Below are 23,727 nucleotides of genomic sequence, written 5' to 3' on the forward strand. Positions count from 1 at the left end.
AATATGTGAAAATATTAACAGGTAGTACATAGACAACACAATTACAGCAAAAAGATAAGAGTCATCTGTGAGGAGCAAAAAAATCAAAAGCAATTGAGATTTTAAGGTAAATGAGACAGAAGAAGAACCTTTGAATTTGGAAATTATAAAGCCATTACTGATGTGGAAAATAAAATCTTGGTGCAATGTGGAATGAAAGCAAGGTGAAAAGAGAACATAAAGAGTTTGTTTATGTCATTTGTTTTGCACATATAATACAAGGAAGGGGAGGAGTAGACCATTAGGAAGAAGGGCATGCTTCATTTTGGTGGTAACTGCATCAAGAACACTACAGGATTTTGAAACCACAAATTAGCTGAGGATTAGAGAAAACTTTACTTAGCTTTGGAAAAGCTGTGCTTCAAATAGCTTATGGAGAGCCCAACTAATTCCTTAGTCTTTCCACTACTATATGCTGCTTCCAATAGAGTAATACAAACCTGTCACTTGTTTTTAATAATGCTTGCTCATTGCCCCAGCAGTTTTCTCTTAATCTACTATCTTTGACTTCCTTGCCTTAGCTTACAGTAACACTTTAATACAGGGACTATAACAATAATGCTGGACTCATTTATAATTCCATCTCTTCAAACACATTTTCCCACATGAAATGTTCTTAGGATTAACTAAAAAGAAAGTAAAGTGACAAATAAGAAAACCCTCTTTTTTTTTTTTTTTTTTTTTTTTTTTCGGTACGCGGGCCTCTCACTGTTGTGGCCCCTCCCGTCGCGGAGCAAGGCTCCGGACGCACAGGCCCAGCGGCCGTGGCTCACGGGCCCAGCCTCTCCGCTGCATGTGGGATCCTCCCGGACCGGGGCACGAACCCGTGTCCTCTGCATCGGCAGGCGGACTCTCAACCACTGCGCCAGCAGGGAAGCCCAAGAAAACCCTCTTTTAAAAAAGATTTTTTAAAAACCCTTTGCTCTGAAAGGCAGATATGAATCACTGACAGCACACATTTGGGTATTAGCTAGGTGTAATAAAGTTCTCACACTCTTTCACTCAAGCTTTGTTTCAGTCCAGTTGTGTCCTCTACAGTTTATCAAGTGAATGATGGTGACTTTAGCTTGAAAGGAATCTGATAAGTCTCTGATACTCAGTCCACACTTTTCAGACACGAGAGCAATATTTGATTCTTTATAAAAATTTCCGACCTATTTAATTTGGGGGAACTCTCTAAGATAAAAGGTAATTAAATTTAACAAGTGGATACATTTGCTTGGCTGTGTGATGACCACTGGAAAAGAAAATAAAGTTTTATATAGTCTAATTGTGTCCTTCAATACTGAAAACTATTATTAGTGACAATGTTGAATTTTACCTGAGCCCTCGAATCCTGGAAAACAGCAAAAGTTAAGATATCTCTCTGCCCTTTGTGTTGTGGAAAACAGCTTAATCCTAAGAACCACCACAGATGCCTCCTCGTGTTTACCGATGGCAATGCCAGACAAAGATATTCCAAATTGCCATTTTTTTTGTCTCATAAATTATCATCTGAAGTGTTTATTCCTACTAATCAATTGGAACAAACTGCTAATTAATCAAACTGTAAAGTTTCACTCCTTCCTCCAGGCTCCAGAAGTCTGACTCACTGTCAGACTGAGTCAACATATAACTCTCCTAAGAACAGGCTGAGCTCAGGGTAAAATATTCTCTGATCTACCGTCCACTCAAGCTACTCTTTTATCCCATTTTCCCACAGCCTACACTTAATACCCTTGTTACTTCCTCTCAAGAGAAGAAAAAGCCCTTTTGATTAACCACTGAGAGGCTTGCAGATCTTAGGGTCACAGCATTCTCCCTAATGCAATAGTTCTCCTCCCCCAATTGCAATACACCCCTCCTCGCACTTAACCTTTTCAGTAAAGTTTCTCCTTACTATGCTGGTATTGTTTGGGTTTTTTTTTAGTTGACATTGGCAACTGATAGAAGAAGTAAATATTGCTGCATCTGGATATATGTGATAATGGGGGATTGAAAACTCTAAAATTTTAAATTGATTTTTATTGGAGTATAGTTCTTTTACAATGTTGTGTTAGTTTCTTGCTGTACAGCAAAGTGAATCAGTCTTACATATACATATATCTGCTCTTTTTTAGATTTCCTTCCCATTTAGGTCACCACAGAGCACTGAGTAGAGTTCCCTGTGATATACAGTAGGTTCTCATTAGTTACCTATTTTACACATAGTAGTTATATATGTCAGTCCCAATCTCCCAATTCATCCCACCCACCCCTTCCCCCCTTGGTAACCGTAAGGTTGTTCTCTACATCTGTGACTCTATTTCTGCTTTGCAAATAAGTTCTTCTCTACCATTTTTCTAGATTCCGCACATAAATGGTACTATACAATATTTGATTTTCTCTGTCTGACTTACTTCACTCTGTATGACAATCTCTAGCTCCAACCATATCTCTGCAAATGGCACTATTTCATTCCTTTTTATGGCTGAGTAATATTCCATTGTATTTATGTACCACATCTTCTTTATCCATTCTTCTGTTGATGGACATTTAGGTTCCTTCCACGTGCTGGCTATTATAAATAGTGCTGCAGTGAACACTGGGGTGCATTCATCCTTTCGAATTATGGTTTTCTCTGGATATATGTCCAGGAGTGGGATTGCTAGGTCATATGGTAGCTCTATCTTTAGTTTTTTAAGAAACCTCCATACTGTCCTCCATAGTGGCTATACCAATTTACAGTTCCACCAAGAGTGTTGGAGGGTACCCTTTTCTCCACACCCTCTCCAGCATTTATTGTCTGTAGATTTTTTGATGATGGCCATTCTGACTGGTATGAGGTGATACCTCACTGTCATTTTGATTTGCATTTCTCTAATGCTTAATGATGTTGAGCATCTTTTCATGTGTTTGTTGGCCACCTGTATGTCTTCTTTGGAGAAATGTCTATTTAGGTCTCCCACCCATTTTTGGATTGGGTTGTTTGTCTTTTTGATATTGAGCTGAATGAGCTATTTGTATCTTTGGGAGATGAATCCCTTGTCAGTTGCTTTGTTTGCAACTATTTTCTCCCATGCTGAGGGTGTCTTTTCATTTTGTTTATGGTTTCCTTTGCTGTGCAAAAGCTTTTAAGTTTCATTAGGTCCCATTTATTTATTTTTGTTTTTATTTTCATTACTCTAGGTGGTGGGTCGAAAAAGATCTTGCTGTGGAAAACTGTAAATATTAAATGATTTGGTTCATTCAGTGAATTATGAGTGTTAATGAATACATTAAACAGTCCACAAAGAGAGAGTCCTTTAAGCATCTGCTGTGTGCTAGGGTTTCCTCTACTAGGCCACAATTAGAAAAATCTGTTTGCTCAAAAAGCACATAGGTCAGTACAGAAGACTAACCTAAAACCATCATGAGACGCATTGATAGAAATGTACACAGAGTGCTATGTTTACATTTGATAAAGTCATTTACTATGAGTGCCTAAGGTCTATGGCAGCAAAATAATGTGACAAGAAAAGTTCTATAGTAAAGGTGATATCTGAGAAGACCAGCAAAGAATAAACACGACTTTGTCAGATGAACAAACTGTGGAGAATCTGTATTTGGCATTGGGAACAAAGTGATCACAAAAAGCCCAAGTAATACCATGGTTCCTCTGGAGAGCAAAAGTAGTTGGAACTGACTCAACTGTAGCTCACATATGTAAGACAACTGAAGGGGAGCTGGAAAGATGAGCAGATACAAAGCAGCACAGCCTTTTACAACTATGAAAGTTGGGGACTGCACAACTCCAGGGGGTACCATTCATAACAATGTCAATGAGAATGACACATGCTGGAGTTGTGTACAGCCCTGAGCAAGACCTCTGAGCAGGTACCAAATTAGTAGAGTATTTTTATGCCAAGTGTATAAGTTAGGATGCTTTTGGTAGCAAAAAATGGAAACCAAATATGTCTGTCCTCAACTTTAAGAGGATTTTGGAAAGAACATCAGGGCTCATGTAACAGAGGAGGACCCTATGGGGCCTTCCTAGGACAGACCCCTCCCCCATATCCTCTACTTTAGCTCCTCTCTGAAGTACATAGATCACAGTATTTGATGCACATTTCCTGCTTTACAGATGCTAAAACCCCCACCAAATGGAAGGTTAACTACTTAATGACCATAAGCACATAGCCCCCAGGCCTACTGGAGCCAAAGAATTGATGACCTTAACCCCTGGGACACTGTCCTGTAACCTCACCATCAACCAAACAGAGAACTGTGCAAAAGCTGATCACATACCCTGGGACTCCCCTCCCTCACCTTGCCTTTTAAAACACTTTGCTGAAACCCATCAGGAAAATGAGGCTTTTTGAGTACTAGCTGTCCCGGACTCTTTGTATGGCACCTTACAATAAAAACGGCACTTTCTTTCACCACAACCCAGTATCAGTAGATTGGGTTTACTGCATGTGGATAAGTGGACCCAAGTTTGCTTCAGTGACACTCACAGTAGTGGTATGGGGCTTTTGCACAGCAATGGAGACCATAAACAAGATGAAAAGACAACCCTCAGAATGGGAGAAAATATTTGCAAATGAAGCAACTGACAAAGGATTCATCTCCAAAATTTGCAAGTAGCTCACGCAGCTCAATATCAAAAAAACAAACAACCCAATCCAAAAATGGGCAGAAGACCTAAATAGACATTTCTCCAAAGAAGACCTACAGATTGCCAACAAACACATGAAAGGATGCTCAGCATCACTAAGCATTAGAGAAATGCAAATCAAAACCACAGTGAGGTATCACCTCACACCGGTCAGAATGGCCATCATCAAAAAATCTACAGACAATAAATGCTGGAGAGGGTGTGGAGAAAGGGGAACCCTCCTACACTGTTGGTGGGACTGTAAATTGGTATAGCCACTATGGAGAACAGTATGGAGGTTCCTTAAAAAACTAAAAAAGAGAACTACCATACGACTCGGCAATCTCACTACTGGGCATATACACTGAGAAAGCCATAATTCAAAAAGAGTCATGGACCACGATGTTCATTGCAGCTGTATTTACAATAGCCAGGACATGGAGGCAACCTAAATGTCCATCAACAGATGAATGGATAAAGAAGGTGTGGCACATATATACAATGAAATATTACTCAGCCATAAAAGGAAACGAAATTGAGTTATTTGTAGTGAGGTGGATGGACCTAGAGTCTGTCATACAGAGTGAAGTAAGTCAGAAAGAGAAAAACAAATACTGTATGCTAACACATATACATGGAATCTAAAAAAACCCAAAAGGTTCTGAGGAACCTAGGAGCAGGACAGGAATAAACACAAAGACATAGAGAATGGACTTGAGGACACAAGGAAGGGGGAAGTTTAGGCTGGGACGATGTGAGAGAGTAGCATGGACATATATACACTACCAAATATAAAAAAATAGAGAGCTAGTGGGAAGCAGCCGCATAGCACAGGGAGATCAGCTGGGTGCTTTGTGACCACTTAGAGGCGTGGAATAGGGAGGATGGGAGGGAGATGCAAGAGGGAGTGGATATGGGGATATATGTATACATATAGCTGATTCACTTTGTTATACAGCAGAAACTAACACACCATTGTAAAGCAATTATACTCCAATAAAGATGTTTAAAAAAAAGAAAAAGAAAAGAATGGAGGGTTTGTAAAGAAAAGGGAAAAGCCAGAAAGTGCTGGATATAATTGAGGATTTCTGCATTAGAGATTCTGCAGCACTGAAGTACAAGAAAATTGAGTAGGGGGATGAAGATTTAAGAATGTTCAACTTTTTATGAATTTAATTCCTTTCTCCTTTTTTTAAATGAGTAATGGTTAAAATTTGAATTCCTTTATAAATTACTTTTGGGTGATTAACTGTGTTTTTTAAAATGCATCTCTGTACAAAGACTCTCTCTGAAATTTATTACGGTGGCCTAAATAAATTAATACATCTTGAAGGTCTTAGTGGTAAATCACCATGTTTAATTCCAAGAGAATTTAAAAGGTAAAGAAAATTAGTTTCAAAAATATTTTCAACAAGTTGAAATTTATGCAAAAATTTGAAAGATGAGCAGCTATGGGCATACCACCTTATTTTAGCTGATGAACTAATGAATATAGACTTCACACATTTTCAAAGTACTGAACTGCCTTTTCTTCTGTAGCAATCCTCAACCTATACCAGGTTAAAAAAACTAATAATCTTAAATCATGATTTCTTCCCCAAAATCCCCTTTCTACTCATTTATAAATCCTCCTTAACATTATTTTTTTCCTATTGTATTTCTTAGCATTGATTATTTCATGTATTTGATGTACAAATGTACTGAACACTTACAATATGTACAAGATACTTTTTTTTAAAGCTACATATTAGTTGACTCTTTTGTGCTTGGCACTGGAAGATACACTGTTGGAAGATTCAGCCCCTGCACTCAATTTTCTCACAGGTTAAAGAAGATTCAGACAAGTAAATCCACAATTCAACACTCTGTTATAAAAGGTATGAGAAAGGGTTGCCCAGGGGGTTTTGATTGTAAAGAGCAGGAGAAACTATCTTTTCCTGGGTATGGGAGGATTCCTAGAGGAGATGTTACCTGAGAAAAGGAAGATGAAAAGAAATTGCCAGGTGAATAAGGGATATTTTTTAGCTTTTATTTCTCTTCAAACTCACACAAAAAGAAAAACTCAAAAAATAAATGAAGGTATATGACTCTCAGAGCTCCTTAGGCTCTTTGGTATCTATATTTGTAGCTGGAGATACATGTGCCACAATTATGTTCTAAGTTAAGGGAGTCTGCGTGTGTCATGCATCAAGCATGTAGCGCAAGCTGATGTTAATAAAAATAGCCAGTCAGGCATAATCAAGGTAGAAAAGCAACAACTCACTACATATTCACTGATAACTTTCCTCTAGTCTCCTCTCCTGTGTTCCTTTCACCCACCCAAATGTTTTGGTGTGTAAGCTTTCCTCTCAAGACAATGGAGTCCACAGCATGGCCATCACAAGTTTGAGTGTTGAACAATAGGTGAGATCCCTAGTGAATAATTATACCCAGTTGGAGAAGACTAAACAGTACTTAGAGCCAGGTGAGAGAAATAGCATTTGGCTTATGTGCTCTGAAATAATATCTGAAAGACTCAATCCATAAAGTTTCCATATGGTTGAAAGCAAGTTGAAGAGTGAACCCTGGGTCTTAACGTTATGTGTGTGTGTGTTTGTGTGTGTATGTTCTGATTCATCAAATGTTAGGGAGAAACATTTTATGATAGAAAGAGCATTGGCCCCAGAGGCATGGGTTTAAAGTTCTATATCTGTCACTCTCTTGCCAGGAGGCTTTTTTAAAAGCTCATTTAATGACTCAGTTAATGCTTTTTTACATTTGAAAAAGAATGAGCCTTTGTCCAACTTTAAAGTTTGATGATTTTATGGTCACTTTTAGTTGCAGCTTTTTAAGACTCCCCATCTAAATAAACTCTTAGGCTCCATGACGTGTGCCCAACCTAGACATGCCGAAGGGGCTTTGAAATCCTGGCCTGCTTTCAGCCAACTTTATGCATTTATATCAGCTGATTTGTTACTTGATAAAAATGTTCAGGATAATGCAGTCACTTTTTTAAATGCTGTAGAAAAGACCACTTCAGAAACAGATTAGAACAGCCATGATAATGGACCGGAGTCCTGAGGCATTGAGCTGAGAATTCCATCTCCCCCTGCATGAGAGAGGCAGATCGTTACCCTCTACAGCATCTGAAGTTGGGGATTTGCTCCCTACCCCCCTAACTCTGGCTAACAGCTTCCCATCAGCCTACCATCTGGGAATGAATCTGGACCTGCAGATTTATAGTCTCAGTTGGTACCGTGTCTTAGGATGTGGAGGACAGCTTGCTTTATTTTTCCCTAATGCTGCTCCTTCTCAATCTTAAGAGCTAACTCAAGATTTAGTGAATAATCTATACGCACGTTACATGAGCTACTCAGGTTCCCTCCCACATCGTGTCTTCCAGACTGAGGAGTTCTTCTAACCGCCTATTCTCAAACAGAAGTTCCTCCTCTCCCTCGATGGTTTTTGCTTCCCTCTGTATTTTAAGGTGTACTTATCAAAACTTCCTAAGAACTTCTAGGTTCAAACAAATTTCTATTTTGTCCAAGGGTAAGACAATACCTTTCACTTTGTTTCCAATAACCTTTGTGATAATGTCCAACAAATTTGGTCAGTGTTGGTTTCCTGGTCGTAATCTTAGACTGAATCTTCAGGCAACGGAGTCCTTAGGCTTTCTTCCGCAGTGATAATCAGTTCTCAGAGGCTTCCATCTCATAGAAGAGTTTCAATGATTTCACCTGAACTGTTTCTCCCTGCTCTCATTAGAGCTCCTCTGCTCATTTCAACTCCTGTTCATCCTACTTTGATGATTTTTTTATTACCTGGAAGAACTTAGTTCTGTGCACAAATTTGGAAATTCTCCCATGGTACTTCTTATCTTGATCCCTTGAAAAAAATGTTAAATAAGGCCAGTTCAATATGCCTTCTTAGGGGTTCCTATTATAAACCCTTTTCCTTCCAGAGAAAATGATCATTTATCCCAACTCTTCATTTACTCTCTAAGATAATTCTCTCTACATCTCAAAACATTGTCTCTAATCCCAAGAAAACTCAGTTATTTAGCTTTAGTGAGGTGTAATTGATATATAATAAACTGTACACATTTAAAGTAAAATAAATAAATAAACTCTCAACTATTTCTAAACTTCCAAGTATATATAGATAGCTGATTACTTGTGACCTCTCACCGATGGGCCTATTCCACTCAACTAAAGACAACTATGCCGCAGAAATGCACTCAGTCTGTGTAGACTACAGATCTAAATGTCTACCCACTCACGGTGTAATAATATATTCTTAATAAAATGCTCTGTAATATTGATGACTGTGGTCTTTAGTGTCCCATGAACCTAAACATGTTGATTAACGGAGTAACATGTAGATTTCACTGTGTGTTATTTACAGGAGCTTTATTTTTATTAAGGTCATTGCTAGAAAAATATGTTTCTGCTAATAGTATTTATACTATACATCAAAAGTTAAAGTTATGATTTTGGCAAGATCAGACTCCTGATACTCACTTATTTAGTACTGCCCAGTAAATTTTCAATATTAGAATTCTTTATCGATGAAGAATAAAGAATTCATGATACTTTTATTATTCACCTTTTACATTTGTATCCATTAAGAAGCATTTTCACAATACATGCATATGAATATTTGTGGATTATTTTAATGTATCTTTCACAATGTTAAAATCTCTTTCAAGACCCATTTGCTGTTAAGAGGTCTTACCTCTTTAATAATAGATGATGGATGATTTATTGTCATATTTGCCAATGAAAAGGAAAACCATGGCCAGAATTTGTGATGTCACTCTATGTAGACACATATGCATGGAAATAACCTGTAGGTGTTACACACACACATATATAGTCCTATACATATAAGTATATATTTTTATATGTATATATTGTGCATACATATGTATGTATATGTATATGTGTGTGTATGTACTCACTTATCTTTCCACCCACCCATACATGCATCCATTGATCTATCTAGCTATCTTCCAACACACAGTACCCCTACAATGATAAAATAGGATCAGAGTTTCATAGAAATAGAGAGCCCAAAAGATCCTTAGACATAGTTTAAAAACAAAGAATGTTATTCTTAGAGGTGTAACTCTCCGAGATAGCACCAGGAGAAAGAACTCAGCTGGAACCTAATCCCCATATTCCAATTACAAGTTGAGTTTTCATTCCACCATACCACACTGTCTTTCGCACAGATATCTGTTATACAGATGGATAGATACTGATCCTTAGAAGACAGTGTCAGTGCTGAAACTATTTTCTGTACTGAACACCCTGCTGTCAACTAAATTCTCGTTTGAGTTTTGAAGTTTACTGATGGTTTCTATCAGTCCCAAGCCCTCCTAGGCATTTTTACACATAATCAATATGAGGGGAACTTCCTGTCTGGCATCAATCAGTTCTTTAAACCACAATTATCTCTTAAAATATTGTTCTTAAGTCAGGAAAAATGGATGTTAGTGTCAAACACAGCTTTGCTCACTCTCACACACACACACACTCACGCAAATTACAAATAGTATTCGACTGCTCTATATTTCAGGCTATTCAATAACTAGATAAATGACATATACTTTCTGTCTACATAATTTTTTTTACTATGCCAAGGCATACACACTAGTTGTTCCCTGCAGTACCTGCCGAATGCAACTAAATTTGCAACAGAGTTAATCACTGGTGCAGCTGAATATTTTAAGAGATTTCTCCTCTAGTAGGAAATTCATCTTTTTTCCAAGAAAAGGGCATTTACCCACTCCTTCATCTCCAACTGAAGTAGTTCCATGATTTCCTTCCTTTCTCTGATTTCCACGCTCCACTTCCCAAAGACAAGCTCATCTCTGATGACCTTTCAGTCTATGAGTATTTGGGGTAGCAGTGGGGGTAGTCCACAGTTAAAATAAAGTTTGTATACAGTCACTTTCTATGTTGTTATGAAATTATTCTAAGCTTCCCTAATAATACACTTAAAAGAAACCATGCAACTGGTTCAGATGTGCATATGGAGATAGCTATTATCTAGAAAGCATCCAGATTTCTTAAAAAGCCAAAAAAAAAAAAGAGACTGACTCACTCAGGATATATGGAAATATAAGTGAGGTAGGTGGGCTAGAGTGTATGTCATTATCAATAAAGCCCTAGGAGAAAATCATAATTTGAAAAGATACATGTACCCCAAAGTTCACTGTAGCACTATTTACAATAGCCAAGGCATGGAAGCAACCTAAATGCCCACCAACAGATGAATGGATAAAGAAGATGTGTTTCATATATATATATATATATATATATATATATATATATATATATATATATATATATATACACACATACACACACACACACATACACACAATGGAATATTACTCAGCCATAAAGAAGAATGAAATAATGCCATTTGCAGCAACATGTATGGACCTATCATACTAAGTGAAGTAAGCCAGACCCAGAAAGACAAATATAATATGATATCACTTATATGTGGAATCTAAAAAAAATTATACAAATGAACTTAAATATGAAACAGAAAAAGACCCACAGACATAGAAAACAAACTTATGGTTAACAAAGGGGAAGCGGGTGAGGGATAAATTAGGAGTTTGGGATTAACATATAAACACGACTACATATAAAATCAATAACCAACAAGGACTTCCTGTATAGCATAGGGAACTATATTCAATATTTTGTAATAACCTATAAGGGTAAAGAATCTGAAAAAGAATATATATGTATATATATGTGTATATATATATATACATACATAACTGAATCACTTTGCTGTACACCAGAAACGTATACAATATTGTAAATCAACTATACTTCAAGAAAAAAATTAAATTAAATTAAAACTAAAAAATAAAATAAACCCCTAGATATATTTTTGCATAACTGAATTAAATTCTTAAAACCCCAAAAATGAATGTTTTAGCTGAATTTGAGAAATGAAGTCTAACTTAAATCTTGGGTTTAGAATTAATTTGATTCATAATGGAAGGAAGTTAGAAAATAACATTTATTAAGAACAACACTGTTTAGCAATCCTATATGAAGATATAACACACAAAATATCTCCTATTACTTCCCTGTTAGAAGAGCTCTTTGCTTTAATACTTACACTACAGAGAATTTAATTAGTTCTCAATCAAATATTCTTCAGCCAGTGATTATACAGCAATAAAACATATTTGCATCTGCAAACTCAAGGTAACTTTTATAAGAACACAGTGGTTGGAGAAAATCTTGAGTTACATTCCAAATACATTGGGTAAAACTTCAGACTCCTGTGTAGACATTTTGAAAAGCCTGCAAAGTGTCACAGAAGAGGATGTGCAACTCTGATGTTACTGGGGTTAAGAGAGGCCATGTTACTGCAAAGCAATGTTTGTTAAAACCATATTAATTATTAAGTGATTAGGATATGATGATTTTAAATATCTATATTATAACAATTTTTTGTTTCTTTTGTTTCATTGCGTTTCAGGAAATTTGTTGGGGTTGTTGGGCTAACATATAAAACATATTAAAGGTTTCCATTAAAATAATAGGAAATCGTTTCCTGGTTACATTTGAACAAAAACGGCTTGATTTTTACAAATGGATTCCTGACCTCAAGCAGGAGACACCTTTACATATAGTATCACATTTACTTTATTTTACATAGAATGTCACTAAAGTTTACCACAACCCATTTAGTTATCATTGCCTTTTACAAATAATGAAACTAAAACTGAGAGATTAAATAACTTACCCAATGTCACACAGCTCATGAGCGGGGGAGATCAGAATCCAATTCAATAGCCTTTGAATTTTTCACTATATAGTAGGACCATAGTTCAACTAATCAGGTATTTATTGAGTTTCTAACTGTGCATAACATTTGGTGTTAGGCATTAGAGGGGCACATAATGATGCCTACTTCTTGCATCACTACAGTTTACAATCTAGTAGAAGGCAAGTGCACACATTGTTCTATTTAAGAGTCTAAGAGGAAACAGGAAGGTGAAAAATGGCAAATATTTATGCAAACAGGAGTTTTACAGGCCATCTTGAAGGGCAGTGTATTTAATACAGGACTAGAAGGGTACAGATATTACAGAGAGGTTTGATATGAACTAGGGCATAAAGGGTAGGGCATCGCAGGCACAGATTACAATGTGAACAAAGGCATGGAACAAGTGACAGCACATGCAGAGAGATGTAGGTAAGGAAAGCCTGGAAGGTATTGAAGAAAACAAGTATACATGATACTTGTTAAAGGTAGCAAGGATAAGTCAGGGAGACTACTACAGAGGGGCTGTGTAGTAGGAGAGGGAGACGGGGCTCAACTCCTAATATAATAAGAACAAGTAGAGATATAAAGGCAAGGAGCAGGGTGGGGGTCAGTGGATAGAAAATTACTAAGAGGAAACATCAGGGGTAAGGAGAATTCTGGCTAAACCAATTTGACAGAACTTTTTTCTGTAGTCAGGCTAGGGTGATAAGACATGAAGGGTGAGGGATAAAGAGTTTGATCATATATCAAGGGTAGAGGATTTGTGCTAAACTGACCCACCAGAATTCATGTTAATACTAGTCTAAATGGGCCAAGGACAGAGCCTAAGGTCAGGGACTAGTTAGAAAGAGGACTCAGAGAAGCCTGACTCAAGTTTGGTCAAAGAAGAGTGCTATGGTCTGAATATTTATGTTCCCTCAAAATGTATATGTTGAAATCCTAACCCCCAAATTGGTGGTATTAGGAGGTGGAGCCCTTGGAAGGTGATTAGGTCATGAGGGTGCCACCCTCATGAATGGGATTAATGCCTTTTATTTCAGATTTTTTGTGACTATTATTATTATTTTCATTGAAATATAGTTGGTATACAATATAAGCTACAGCTGTACAATATAGTCATTTGCAATTTTTAAAGGTTATACTCCATTTATAGTTATCATAAAATATTAGCTATAGTCCCTGTGCTGTACAGTATATCCTTGTAGCTTATTTTATACATAATAGTTTGTACCTCTTAATCCCCTACCCTCTCCCCTTCCCTCTCCCCACAGGTAACCACCAGTTTGTTCACCACATCTATAAGTCTGTTTCTGTCTCGTTATATTCACTTGTTGGTTGTATTTTTTAGATTCCACAAACTCCTTCATGAATGGGATCAATGTCTTTTAAAAGAGGCTCCAGAGAGCTCACTAGCCCCCTTCCACCATGTGAGGACACAGCAAGAAGGTTCTGGCTATGAATCAGGAAGAGGGCTTTCATCAGAATGAGACCATGCTGCTATCTTGATCTTGGACTTCAGGCCTCCATAACATTACAAAATAAAGTTCTGTTTTTTATAAGCTACCCAGTCTGTGGCATTTTGTTACAGCAGCCAGAATGAAAAAAGATGGTGAGAGAATCTTTGCCAGAGGCCCTTCCTTCCTCCCTTCCTCCCTCTGGCCTTTCTTCCTTACTTTACTTATTTCACTCTCCAACGCATATTCATTTAGTATTTACTTTAAGGAACTGAATAGATGGAAAACACAGGTTGAGCTATAAAGATCACTATTCTTATAGTATACAGTTTATTGGAGGAAGAGATAAGCGTCTGTGACAGAGCATGACATGCACAATTTTATTTTAGATAAACTGGTCAGGAAGACCTTTCCATGGAAGTGACATTTAAACTGAAGTTTGAAAGATGAAAATGTAGTAATGTTGGCAAATCTAGAGTGATTTTTGTAAGGACTTACTACACATTTTACTTTATTCTATATGCAATAAGTTGTCAAATGTGTTTGAAGATAGAGGATGCATTCTAATAGTGTGGATAAGAGCTTGCATTTAGCCTGAATATTAAAGAGGCCCCAGGAAACCTGACCATAAGGAAACCCAAACTCTGCTCCCAATACAAATGCTACTTTTTAAAAAACTTTCACCCTTTGGTCAACCTACTGTCCATTGAATTTGTTGAGGTTTGTGGATATTAAGACTTAAGCAAGAGAGGCAACTTGATTATAGTACAGTAGTTTGAATTTAAGCAAAATGGTATGCCTGAAATGTAGGGGCCTTTTTGTAATGTAATTTGAAAATGTGGTGAGTTTCTTTGAATAGGCAACCCAGACTGACCATTCAGTGACTCTCCATAAGAGCGACTACAACACCCAATTAGCACCATAAAAGGGAGAGTCGACATGACAGAGATGTGAGGTGACCATTTTTACCCACACCACACGCTGCCATTGTGGTTACACCTACTGGTGTAAATACTTGGTGAAAGAGGCAGTGCACCTCCCTGTGACTGCAGGCTACTGAACAAAATCACCAACCTCCCTTCAATAGGAGCATATAAAATTCTAGGCCTGGAGAAGAACAAGTAATAAAGTAACTATGTACTCTCCCCTGAGTTCATTATCCTCTTCTCTTCTCCCTACTGGGTCGAAGGAAGGCAGAAGATAACATTAAAGCTCATTTTCAGGGTCTGCATGTTCAGTTGTACAGGTGGTGCACTGCATATTTATAGGAGTGTCGTTCACTTTCTTCTTTACATGAATGGTGCCCCCTGGGAATTTTAGAGTGCACAACCTGTGAATGTGTATACGGCAGGCCTGCTTAATTTGGTTTTACTCATATATTGTGAGCTTTTGTATTGCTTATTCATTTTGTGTTCTCTGTGTTCATTTGTTTTGAGAAACAAACCTGATATCCGTTTCATCCTTGGAACCGTAAAATTCATCTTTAAATATATCTATATAGGTAACAAACAGAATATTATTTATGTATATGTAAGTTTATTTATTTATTACAATAATCTAGGACGTAAGACTTTACAGATAAACAAATGTGCGGAAATATGAACTAACTTGCTTGTGAATAACAGACCTGGAGCATGCCTCAGAGAAAGTGTGTAAAATGGCTCAAAACTAGAGAAAGCATAGAAGCAAACTATCCACTGACACGGCACTAATAGAAAAGCTATCAAAAGTCTAAATCCGAGCAGAACTGGGAAGAAAGGAAAGCATAAGAGGGATGAGACCTTGCTAAATAAATATATTTTTATTTCCATAAATAGAGGTAAGCATAAGGAAGAGATGAAACTAATTCCTAGTGTCAAGCCTATGTAAGTGGAAAGGGTGTGATTTCAATTAACAAGAATTTCATGTTTAGATTCAAAACAAGTATTTGTGTCAAAGAACCAATTCCAGTAGATTCCATGAGACATGCATATTTAGATTCATTTTTCTGCATCAATGCTTTCAAGCTTTTAACCCATCCTTCTGGTGGGAAAGAAAAAGACATAAATATATGAAATATCTTATCAAGCTTTAATTATGTTTACTGCTTGATTTAAAATTACTCTTTATTAAGTTAAAACGAAGATATTCTAGACTAACTCCAAAGCAGAATTGAAATGGCACACGAAAATGATCAAACATGATTCAAGCATCTCATTTAACTGAGATTTTACTACATTTGTGTAATGATGTCTAAAATTGTGTTTTCATTAAACATAGCAGAGAAGAGCGAAACAGGGAGAGTCATCCTATAGAACTTGATTGAATCGAAACATATTATCTATTACTGTAACTTTGAGAAAATCACTTAATTTGCATCAGCCTCCATGCCTTTATCTCTGAGAATAGTAATACCTATCTTGCATGGGGCTTGAGATCAAATAAGTTAAAACACAAGCAGAGTGTCTAGCAATTACAGTTGCTCAGTAAATAGCTCTTAATATTACCAATGGTCTCTGATGTGGGAAAACTATTACATAATAAAAAGATCCTTAATCGGGTATCTTTAAAATCAGGTTGAATGCAAAGAACTTCAGATTTTATGTCCTCCCTTTTTTTATTTTTACCCAGAGAATAATGCAATTCAGAAAACAGAGGGAGAGATTAATTTCCACTTCAACTGAAAAGTCATCATTATAAGATTTTTTTCATCATGTGCTATAGTACATTAAATATAACCATAAAATCTTTGTTATCTCTGTATTGAAAGGTAGAATGTGGTGTCCCTCTTCTTGAATATGGGCTGATCCAGTGGCTTATTCAATCAACAGAATGCAAGAGAAAAGGTGTGCTTGCACTTGTGAGGTTAAGTCATAGGAAGCCTTACAGATTCCAGCCAAGTCTCTTGAAATGTTTACTTTGGGTAAAGCCACTCACTATGTAAGAATTCAACTATTTTGAGATATCCAGGTTGCTAAGACTCCAAAACTACACCGAGAAATTTCATGGAGAAAGACAGAGACAGAGAGAAAACCAGCCCCAGATTTTTCAGCCTGTGCAGCCCAACTCAAGTCCCAGATTTGTGAATGAAGATGCCATCTTGGTTGGACATTTCAGCACCAAAAGATGTGACTCAAAGAAAACTTAGCCAGAACCAAGGCCCCAGACATATGACACCAGTCAAGTTTTCTAATCTATCTCCAATCATTCAAGCCACCACAGCTGAGGCCCAGTCATGATGGAGCAGAGATGAACCATCCCCAGTATTCTTTATCTTTATTCTTAGCTCACAAAGTCCTGACTATAACAACATGGTTTCTATTGTATCTACCACTGCGTTTTGGACTGGTTTGTTATACTGCAATAGTTATGTGGAATATATGTCTTGATCATTTCTTACAGTTCTAAAGCCACAGAACTCCTTTTACCCATATTCAGGGAGAATGCTATCTCTTGCTTATTTTCAGTCTCCCTTTGAGTCATAGAATCTGTTCAGAAGCTTCCTTGGACAGAGTCAGTAAAAGAAAACTCTTGATTACAAAACTCCATCATTACAACCAGGATAAAAGAACAGCCAAATCTGCTCACACACACCCCGTTTTTTCACCACATCATAAACAATGGATTGGCCAAATTTTTAAGTGCTTTGACTCTGATTGAAAGTAAGCAGCTTTCCATCTTCAACCTCTTCCCCTCCAACTCAACTTAGAGTGATGCTCTAGTCAACCTCCGGACTTCCTGATGCACCTCCCATCTCTGAAATGAGAAGTGAAGAAAAAACATCTTCAGAAGACTTCTGATATCAAGACAAGGGATAGAACAAAGGCCAAAGCAGCAATATTGCCATCCAGAAGAAAAACTACTGAACCTACACTGCAATATTCAGAAGGAAAGTCAAGACATGAGAGAACTAAGTGTAAAGCACAGCTATATTGGTGGCTTCTATTTAAATAATCAAGGTCAATAAGTAGGTCTCTGGGATGATGATCCCTATACCCTGTTACTTGCACCAGAATTGGGACATAACCAGGAACAAATAGTTCAGGAAGCTAGAGTCATTGACACTGAGAGCCAACTACAGGGAACACCAAACATCCGGGGCTATTAGTTCATGTGCTTCTGTACCTAAATTTGGAATGACTGTAAGACTTTCTGAATCTTCAGGTAACTTGCATACTATTCTAATCAAAAGCAGTCATGCTCCCTCTTAAGCTAAACCATACAACTTCAGAATCAGGTGTTACTTCTTATTGGTACCACTGTCCACTAAGCAAAGACAGAAATACAGAAGTAATCCTGACCCCTGCGTTTCCCTCATATTCCCCCTCCCCACTTTTCCCTCTTTCCCATATATTACTAGGTTTAATCAGTTCTGCTGCCTAGAGATCTGTTAAAGTCCTTCATTTTAATCATATTCCTTTGCCCTGATTCAGATCCTTGTCATCACTAGCCTAGGCTGCCCTCTATCTATTTCTGACCCTCCCACCTGAACTGTTGCCCTTCATATTCATCCTCAACACTACTATCAATATTATTTCTAAATTGCAAATTTGACCATCAACTGTCTAAAGACTTCAACATCTTTCCATTGCACTAATGATAAAGTCCAACTTCTAAACATGTCATAAAGGTCTCCATTTTTTGGCCTTGCTCTGCCAATTTAACTAATGTCTTTTTTTAGTAATTAAAATCTACTATCCTTGTTGTTTTACGAGTGTCAGCAGTGGCTGTTCTCACTTTTGAAAATATTTCCCGCTTTCATTCACTTAGAAAACTCCTATTCATCCTTTCAAACCCAAATGCAGTGAAACCGATTTTCTCTCTCACTCAAACCACTTTCTCCTCAAAACTGTAATTTTACCTCTGTGTAGCTCAATTGTTTGTTATACTCTAATGACAACAGATTCTTAAATATACTCTTCTTTGTATCTTAATATCCGATAATATGACTGACATTTAACAAACGCTGAACATACTTGACACTTGAATTGATTGAATTGAATTAAACTGAATCAATCACTCTCAAGAACACTAACGATTGTTAGGGTTTCCTGCATCAAGAGTACAAATCACGCTGAATTTTCATAATACTGCTAGTTTTGATTGAGGCACAGCAAACAAGTTTACAACGGATTTCCCCTGTGAAAAGAATAACTTCAGTAAAAGATAACAAATACACTCAGAAGTCCATAAAGGAGGCAGGGTGGTCTAGGGGATTCTGTTCTCATCCAAAGACTTGCTGAGATTTGATTCAGAGGGGAAAGATTGATTTTTCTAGCTTAAGTTAAACGAGGCATCGAACAAATGTCAAAAGCAGGACATAGACTTAGATTCTTCACTGTCACACCAGTAAAGTTACCATCCTTCCATCTCCTTGAGAACAAACAAGAAAGCCTGCTGTGGACCGTGAACAAAACAACAACCGTGAATTTACACAGCTCCTTAAACTTCTAAGCTGTGTACTGAGAGTGAATTAGAGGTCTCCTCCAGATAGCATTGCAAATGAGCGTTATTTTATTTTCACCAAGCCTTTCAGGTGATACATGCGACAAAATCAGCAGGGTCAGTACTCACTGTGGCAGACAAAGTAACTATTATGTATCTGTCCTAAAAGTTCCTGTGATGTTCTGGCTAGTTTTGCTTAAGTACTATTTATAATATTTATGAGAAAGGAGGACAAAAATGAACGTGATGCTTTTGTGGAGAAGGAATTCCCTGGCTGAGCAGAAAAGCCTGCCAAAGTTTTGGTGTTTCTTGTTTGTTTGAAACAAGACTGAAGGACCATATAATGCAAGATGAAGCCATTAACAGTTAAAAGGGAGAGGACACACTAAAGAGACTCAGCCAGGGCCCTGGTAAATTATCAAAAATTGTGGGCTTTCTTAGTGAGAGTCTAGGATTTGAGAAATTCATGAGGAGAAAAGGCGGAGGTCCCTGGGCACCTGAAAATGAGAATTGCTGCATTGAACTAGGCTGACTTTGGCATGGCATTTTGAAGAAGGCAGTCCTATGGAATGTAACGAATAAATAGAGCATATCAGAGCCTGAAAACCTGAGAATAGGCTCATGTGGGTGAAACGAGGTGAAGCACGGTGCTTGGTACACTATAAACCCTCAGTAACATTGGCTGGTTTTGAATGAAATGAAACCTAACCTGAATCCAGTCCCTACTCGGTAACAGCGGGGAAGATAATGGGTGCCTAGGCAACGTCTAGCAAGTTCTGGGCTCGAGGCGGCTCCCAACTGTTGCGTCACCAGGGGCCACAGAACTGAGTCGGGAAGGGAGAAGGGAGGAATCTGTGCGGAGGGTCATCCGACTGAGTCGGAACCGGACACTCTGGCAGGAAGTAGAAAGCGAAGAAAACGAAACGACCATTGGTGAATTTCAACAGCACGTCGTGAATTTCAGATAATTTTCCACTTGTTTATTAAGATGGAAAACTCGGATTCCAACGATGAAGGAGATGGAGTTTCGGCCCAACACATAAGTCAAACGGACCGATTGGTTCGGGAAGAAGATTTCTCCAGGTTCGTAAATAATCTGAGTGAAGAAGATTACGAACTTATGAGAGACAACAATCTTCTAGGCATTCCAGGTGAAAGTACGGAAGAAGAGTTGCTGAGAAGACTTCAGCTAATTAAAGAAAACGCACCACAAGACTCAGATGAAAATACAGGTATATTCTGCTTTTGGAGGGAATAGGATGGGATGAATAAGGAACTTCATAATAGGAAATAGTAACTTCATAATAGGAAATAGTAAATTATACAGAAGTGACTTACATTCATTTGGTAAGTAACTTCTCATAAAAAGAACTGGCATTTACTTGATTTTGGGTGAGCATGTCAAGGTCTGTTTGTTTTCCTGATTCACATTTGGGTTGTTTTAATTGGGAAACAGTGCAAAGTAGCCTATTTGTATTTTTCTTGGTTTTCTACCTCAACTGAAAGTCCCTCCTACTTCCTGAATTATTTTTTCTACATAGACATGTAAAAAAAGCAAACAGAAATATTCTCCACTGGGGACAATTGTGCTCTCTTCAACACCTGGGGACATTTGACAATGGCTAGAGATATTTTTGGTTGTCACAGGGGAGGCATGGGTGTTACTAGCATCTAGTGGGCAGAGGCCAGGGATGCTGCCAAATATCCCACAATGCACAGGATAGCTCCCCAAAACAAAGAATTGTCCAGCACCAAAATGTCAATAGTGCTAAGGCTGAGAAACCCTGCTCGGACCTCAGGTCTGGTGCCTTCCCTTCCAGTGTGAAGCAGAGGATTTTGCTGTCTAATGAAGAGGATACTATAATACTTTGGCTCTTGAACATGGTCTTATAGGTACCATGCTAGGTTCAGTCTATTCATTTGATCTGACCTTCAATTTAATGTCAATTAAAAATCTTGGTAACTTTAAGAAGTATTCAAAATGCAAACACTTTTAAACCTATAAAACTTGTTTATGTTGGGGCAATAACCTTATATTTTAAAACAGCTTATCTATTATCAAAAGCACATAAGTGAAAAGCATAGAAGTAGTCATGTTGGAGACTAATGAAAATTAGACAATAATGTAAATTGAACTAAAATACTAGCATTGTACCTTAACTGGTGTTTACCTTGTTTAATTGCATTAGTGTTTTGACAGTGGACTGAAAAAAAAGTCTCTTGACATCTCTGACAGTGGTACACAGGGCTGTGTATATGATGAAATACTGAAACATAGACTTCCTCTGGATTCCCTTTTTAAAAAATTCTCTAAGTTTATCTAGGATTAGCTCACTCTTTTTGGATGGAATCGAAACTTTTCTACCTTTACTTATAAATCTACACAGTGCAGTTTATAAAATATTAACTCTATAAATGTGAAATCAGTTGAAAACACCTGAGTATTTAAGTTCTCATTTTTTGTTTGTTTTTGAAACAAAGTTTCAGAGTGCTATTTTATGATGGTTCTAATTTTGGTAGTTCTTTTATGCACCCTCCCCATTTTTTTTTGTTAACAGACAGAGGAGACTCTTCAGATGACGTGTCTAGTGGTGACTCTCTAATAGACTGGCTTAACTGTTCTGGACAAACTGAAAATATGACAAGTGGACAAAGAGAAAACCAATCTTGGAGAGAAGAGAGCCAAATTAATCCTAAAAGTGATCAGTTCATAATCAGTTTAGAAATAAATGCTAACCTTGATCATGGGAGTCCAAATCCAGAGAATGAATATGTAGCGTCTGCAAGACTTCCCAGAAGAGAAAATATGGAAGACAGCCAAAGGCAAGTGGAAAGTCCACAATCTGAATCAATATTTACAAGACCATCTATGTCTGAACAAGATACAACTGAAACATTAATGGAATTCCCACCTACCACAAGTCAGAGAAGAGCAAGAAGTAGGAGCCCAGAGTATCGGAGAACCAGAGCAAGAATTGAAAGTTGGTCGCCTCCACGTTCACTTAGGGAAATTGTACAAAGACTGAGTCATAGTATACCCTCTCAGAATTTTGAGCAGCCTCTGCTAAGTGAGAATGCGAGATTTTCTAGAACTGAGCACCGAGAAATATTGACACAGCAAATGACTGGATTTGAGTTGCAAAAGAGCGGTCTTATTGAAACTTCTAGAACAAGGAATGCCGTTCATGGAGAAAATTCTCCAGATACAACCAGCAGTGGTGAATCTTGGGGAATGAGGGAAATATATCCAACCATACCCTTCAATCTTGAAGTAGGACAAGTTCATTCTGGAGCATATTCTCAGAGAGACAGCAGAGCTAGTAGAACTCAGTTAACATCTGAGACACCAAACAACACTGTCACTTCTGAAAGTGAACGAGGACTGAGGCATATGTATTCACATTCTGAGCGGGCAGGTGTGAGAGCTTATGTCAATACCATTAGAAATCCCGTTTGCAGAATGTTCAATACTAGCTTAAATGATACAACATCTGTTCCAATTCAGAGCACGTTAAGGCAGACAATGACAGAATTTAGTAACTCCAATAACCTTATGGACAGTGACAGTAATTTAGAGCATAGTGTCTCACCTCCAAGTCCAAACATGGAATGGCTAGAGTCACCTAATGGTAGTAGTAGTGGTACATTTGGTTCTGATTCAAATGCTAGGTATGATACCCATTCAAGTTCCACACTGAGTTGTCATTCAAGCCCCAATTGTACGTCTAGTTCCAGTTCTAGTCCTATTTCTGGTTCCAGCTCAAGTGATGAAAATTCAGGAATTAGATCACTGATGTTTGAAGGCAGTGAAGAAACAAACTTAGCAGCAGACTTATCATCAGAGACCAGGCAAGTGGGTAGACAAATTAGCCTAATAATATATGATGAAAGTGACTCTGGGTCCTCCCATGATCTGCAAACTACAGGACTCACCAAAGCACAGATTGACAGCTTGGCTGTAAGATCTTTTGGTGAAAATGATGCACTAAAAGCCTGCAGCATTTGCCTTACAGAGTACACAGAAAACAGCAAGCTTCGCATACTACCTTGCTCCCATGAATATCACATTCACTGCATTGATCGCTGGCTGTCTGAGAACTCTACGTGTCCGATTTGTCGTAGGCAAGTAGTGGATTCCAATGAGAGTGAAAATCCTGATCGATGAGTTCTCAGCTATATAAAGTGTTATAGGGCTTCCCTGGTGGCGCAGGGCTTGAGAGTCGGCCTGCCGACGCAGGGGACTGACAATAAAAATTAATTTCACACCATAGCAGTTCACTGAATTTCAATAAAAACTTAGCATGTGCACTGGGTTGGGATGTTCCTGATTCCATGGGAGAAATGTCTTAATATGATATAATGAATCTAGATAGATCCTAGTAGTATTATCTCGCCATGTAAATCCCAGACATCTCTTAGCCCTGTTCA

The 23,727-nt window shown here is 37.8% G+C and overlaps 1 protein-coding gene across 1 annotated transcript; it reads left to right on the top strand.

Moving 5' to 3' along the window:
- Nucleotides 1-20,287: 20,287 nt before the first annotated feature.
- On the top strand, nt 20,288-23,464 carry LOC308619309 (E3 ubiquitin-protein ligase RLIM-like; the record flags this gene model as incomplete). The annotated part of the gene is made up of 2 exons (XM_081237927.1): nt 20,288-20,531; nt 21,858-23,464. The coding sequence occupies 2 exons, from the start codon at nt 20,288-20,290 to the stop codon at nt 23,462-23,464; spliced, it is 1,851 nt and encodes a 616-aa protein (XP_081094053.1).
- Nucleotides 23,465-23,727: the final 263 nt, after the last annotated feature.

This window comes from Mesoplodon bidens (assembly GCF_964165515.1).
Source record: "Mesoplodon bidens genome assembly, chromosome: 6".
Classification (NCBI taxonomy): domain Eukaryota; kingdom Metazoa; phylum Chordata; class Mammalia; order Artiodactyla; family Ziphiidae; genus Mesoplodon; species Mesoplodon bidens.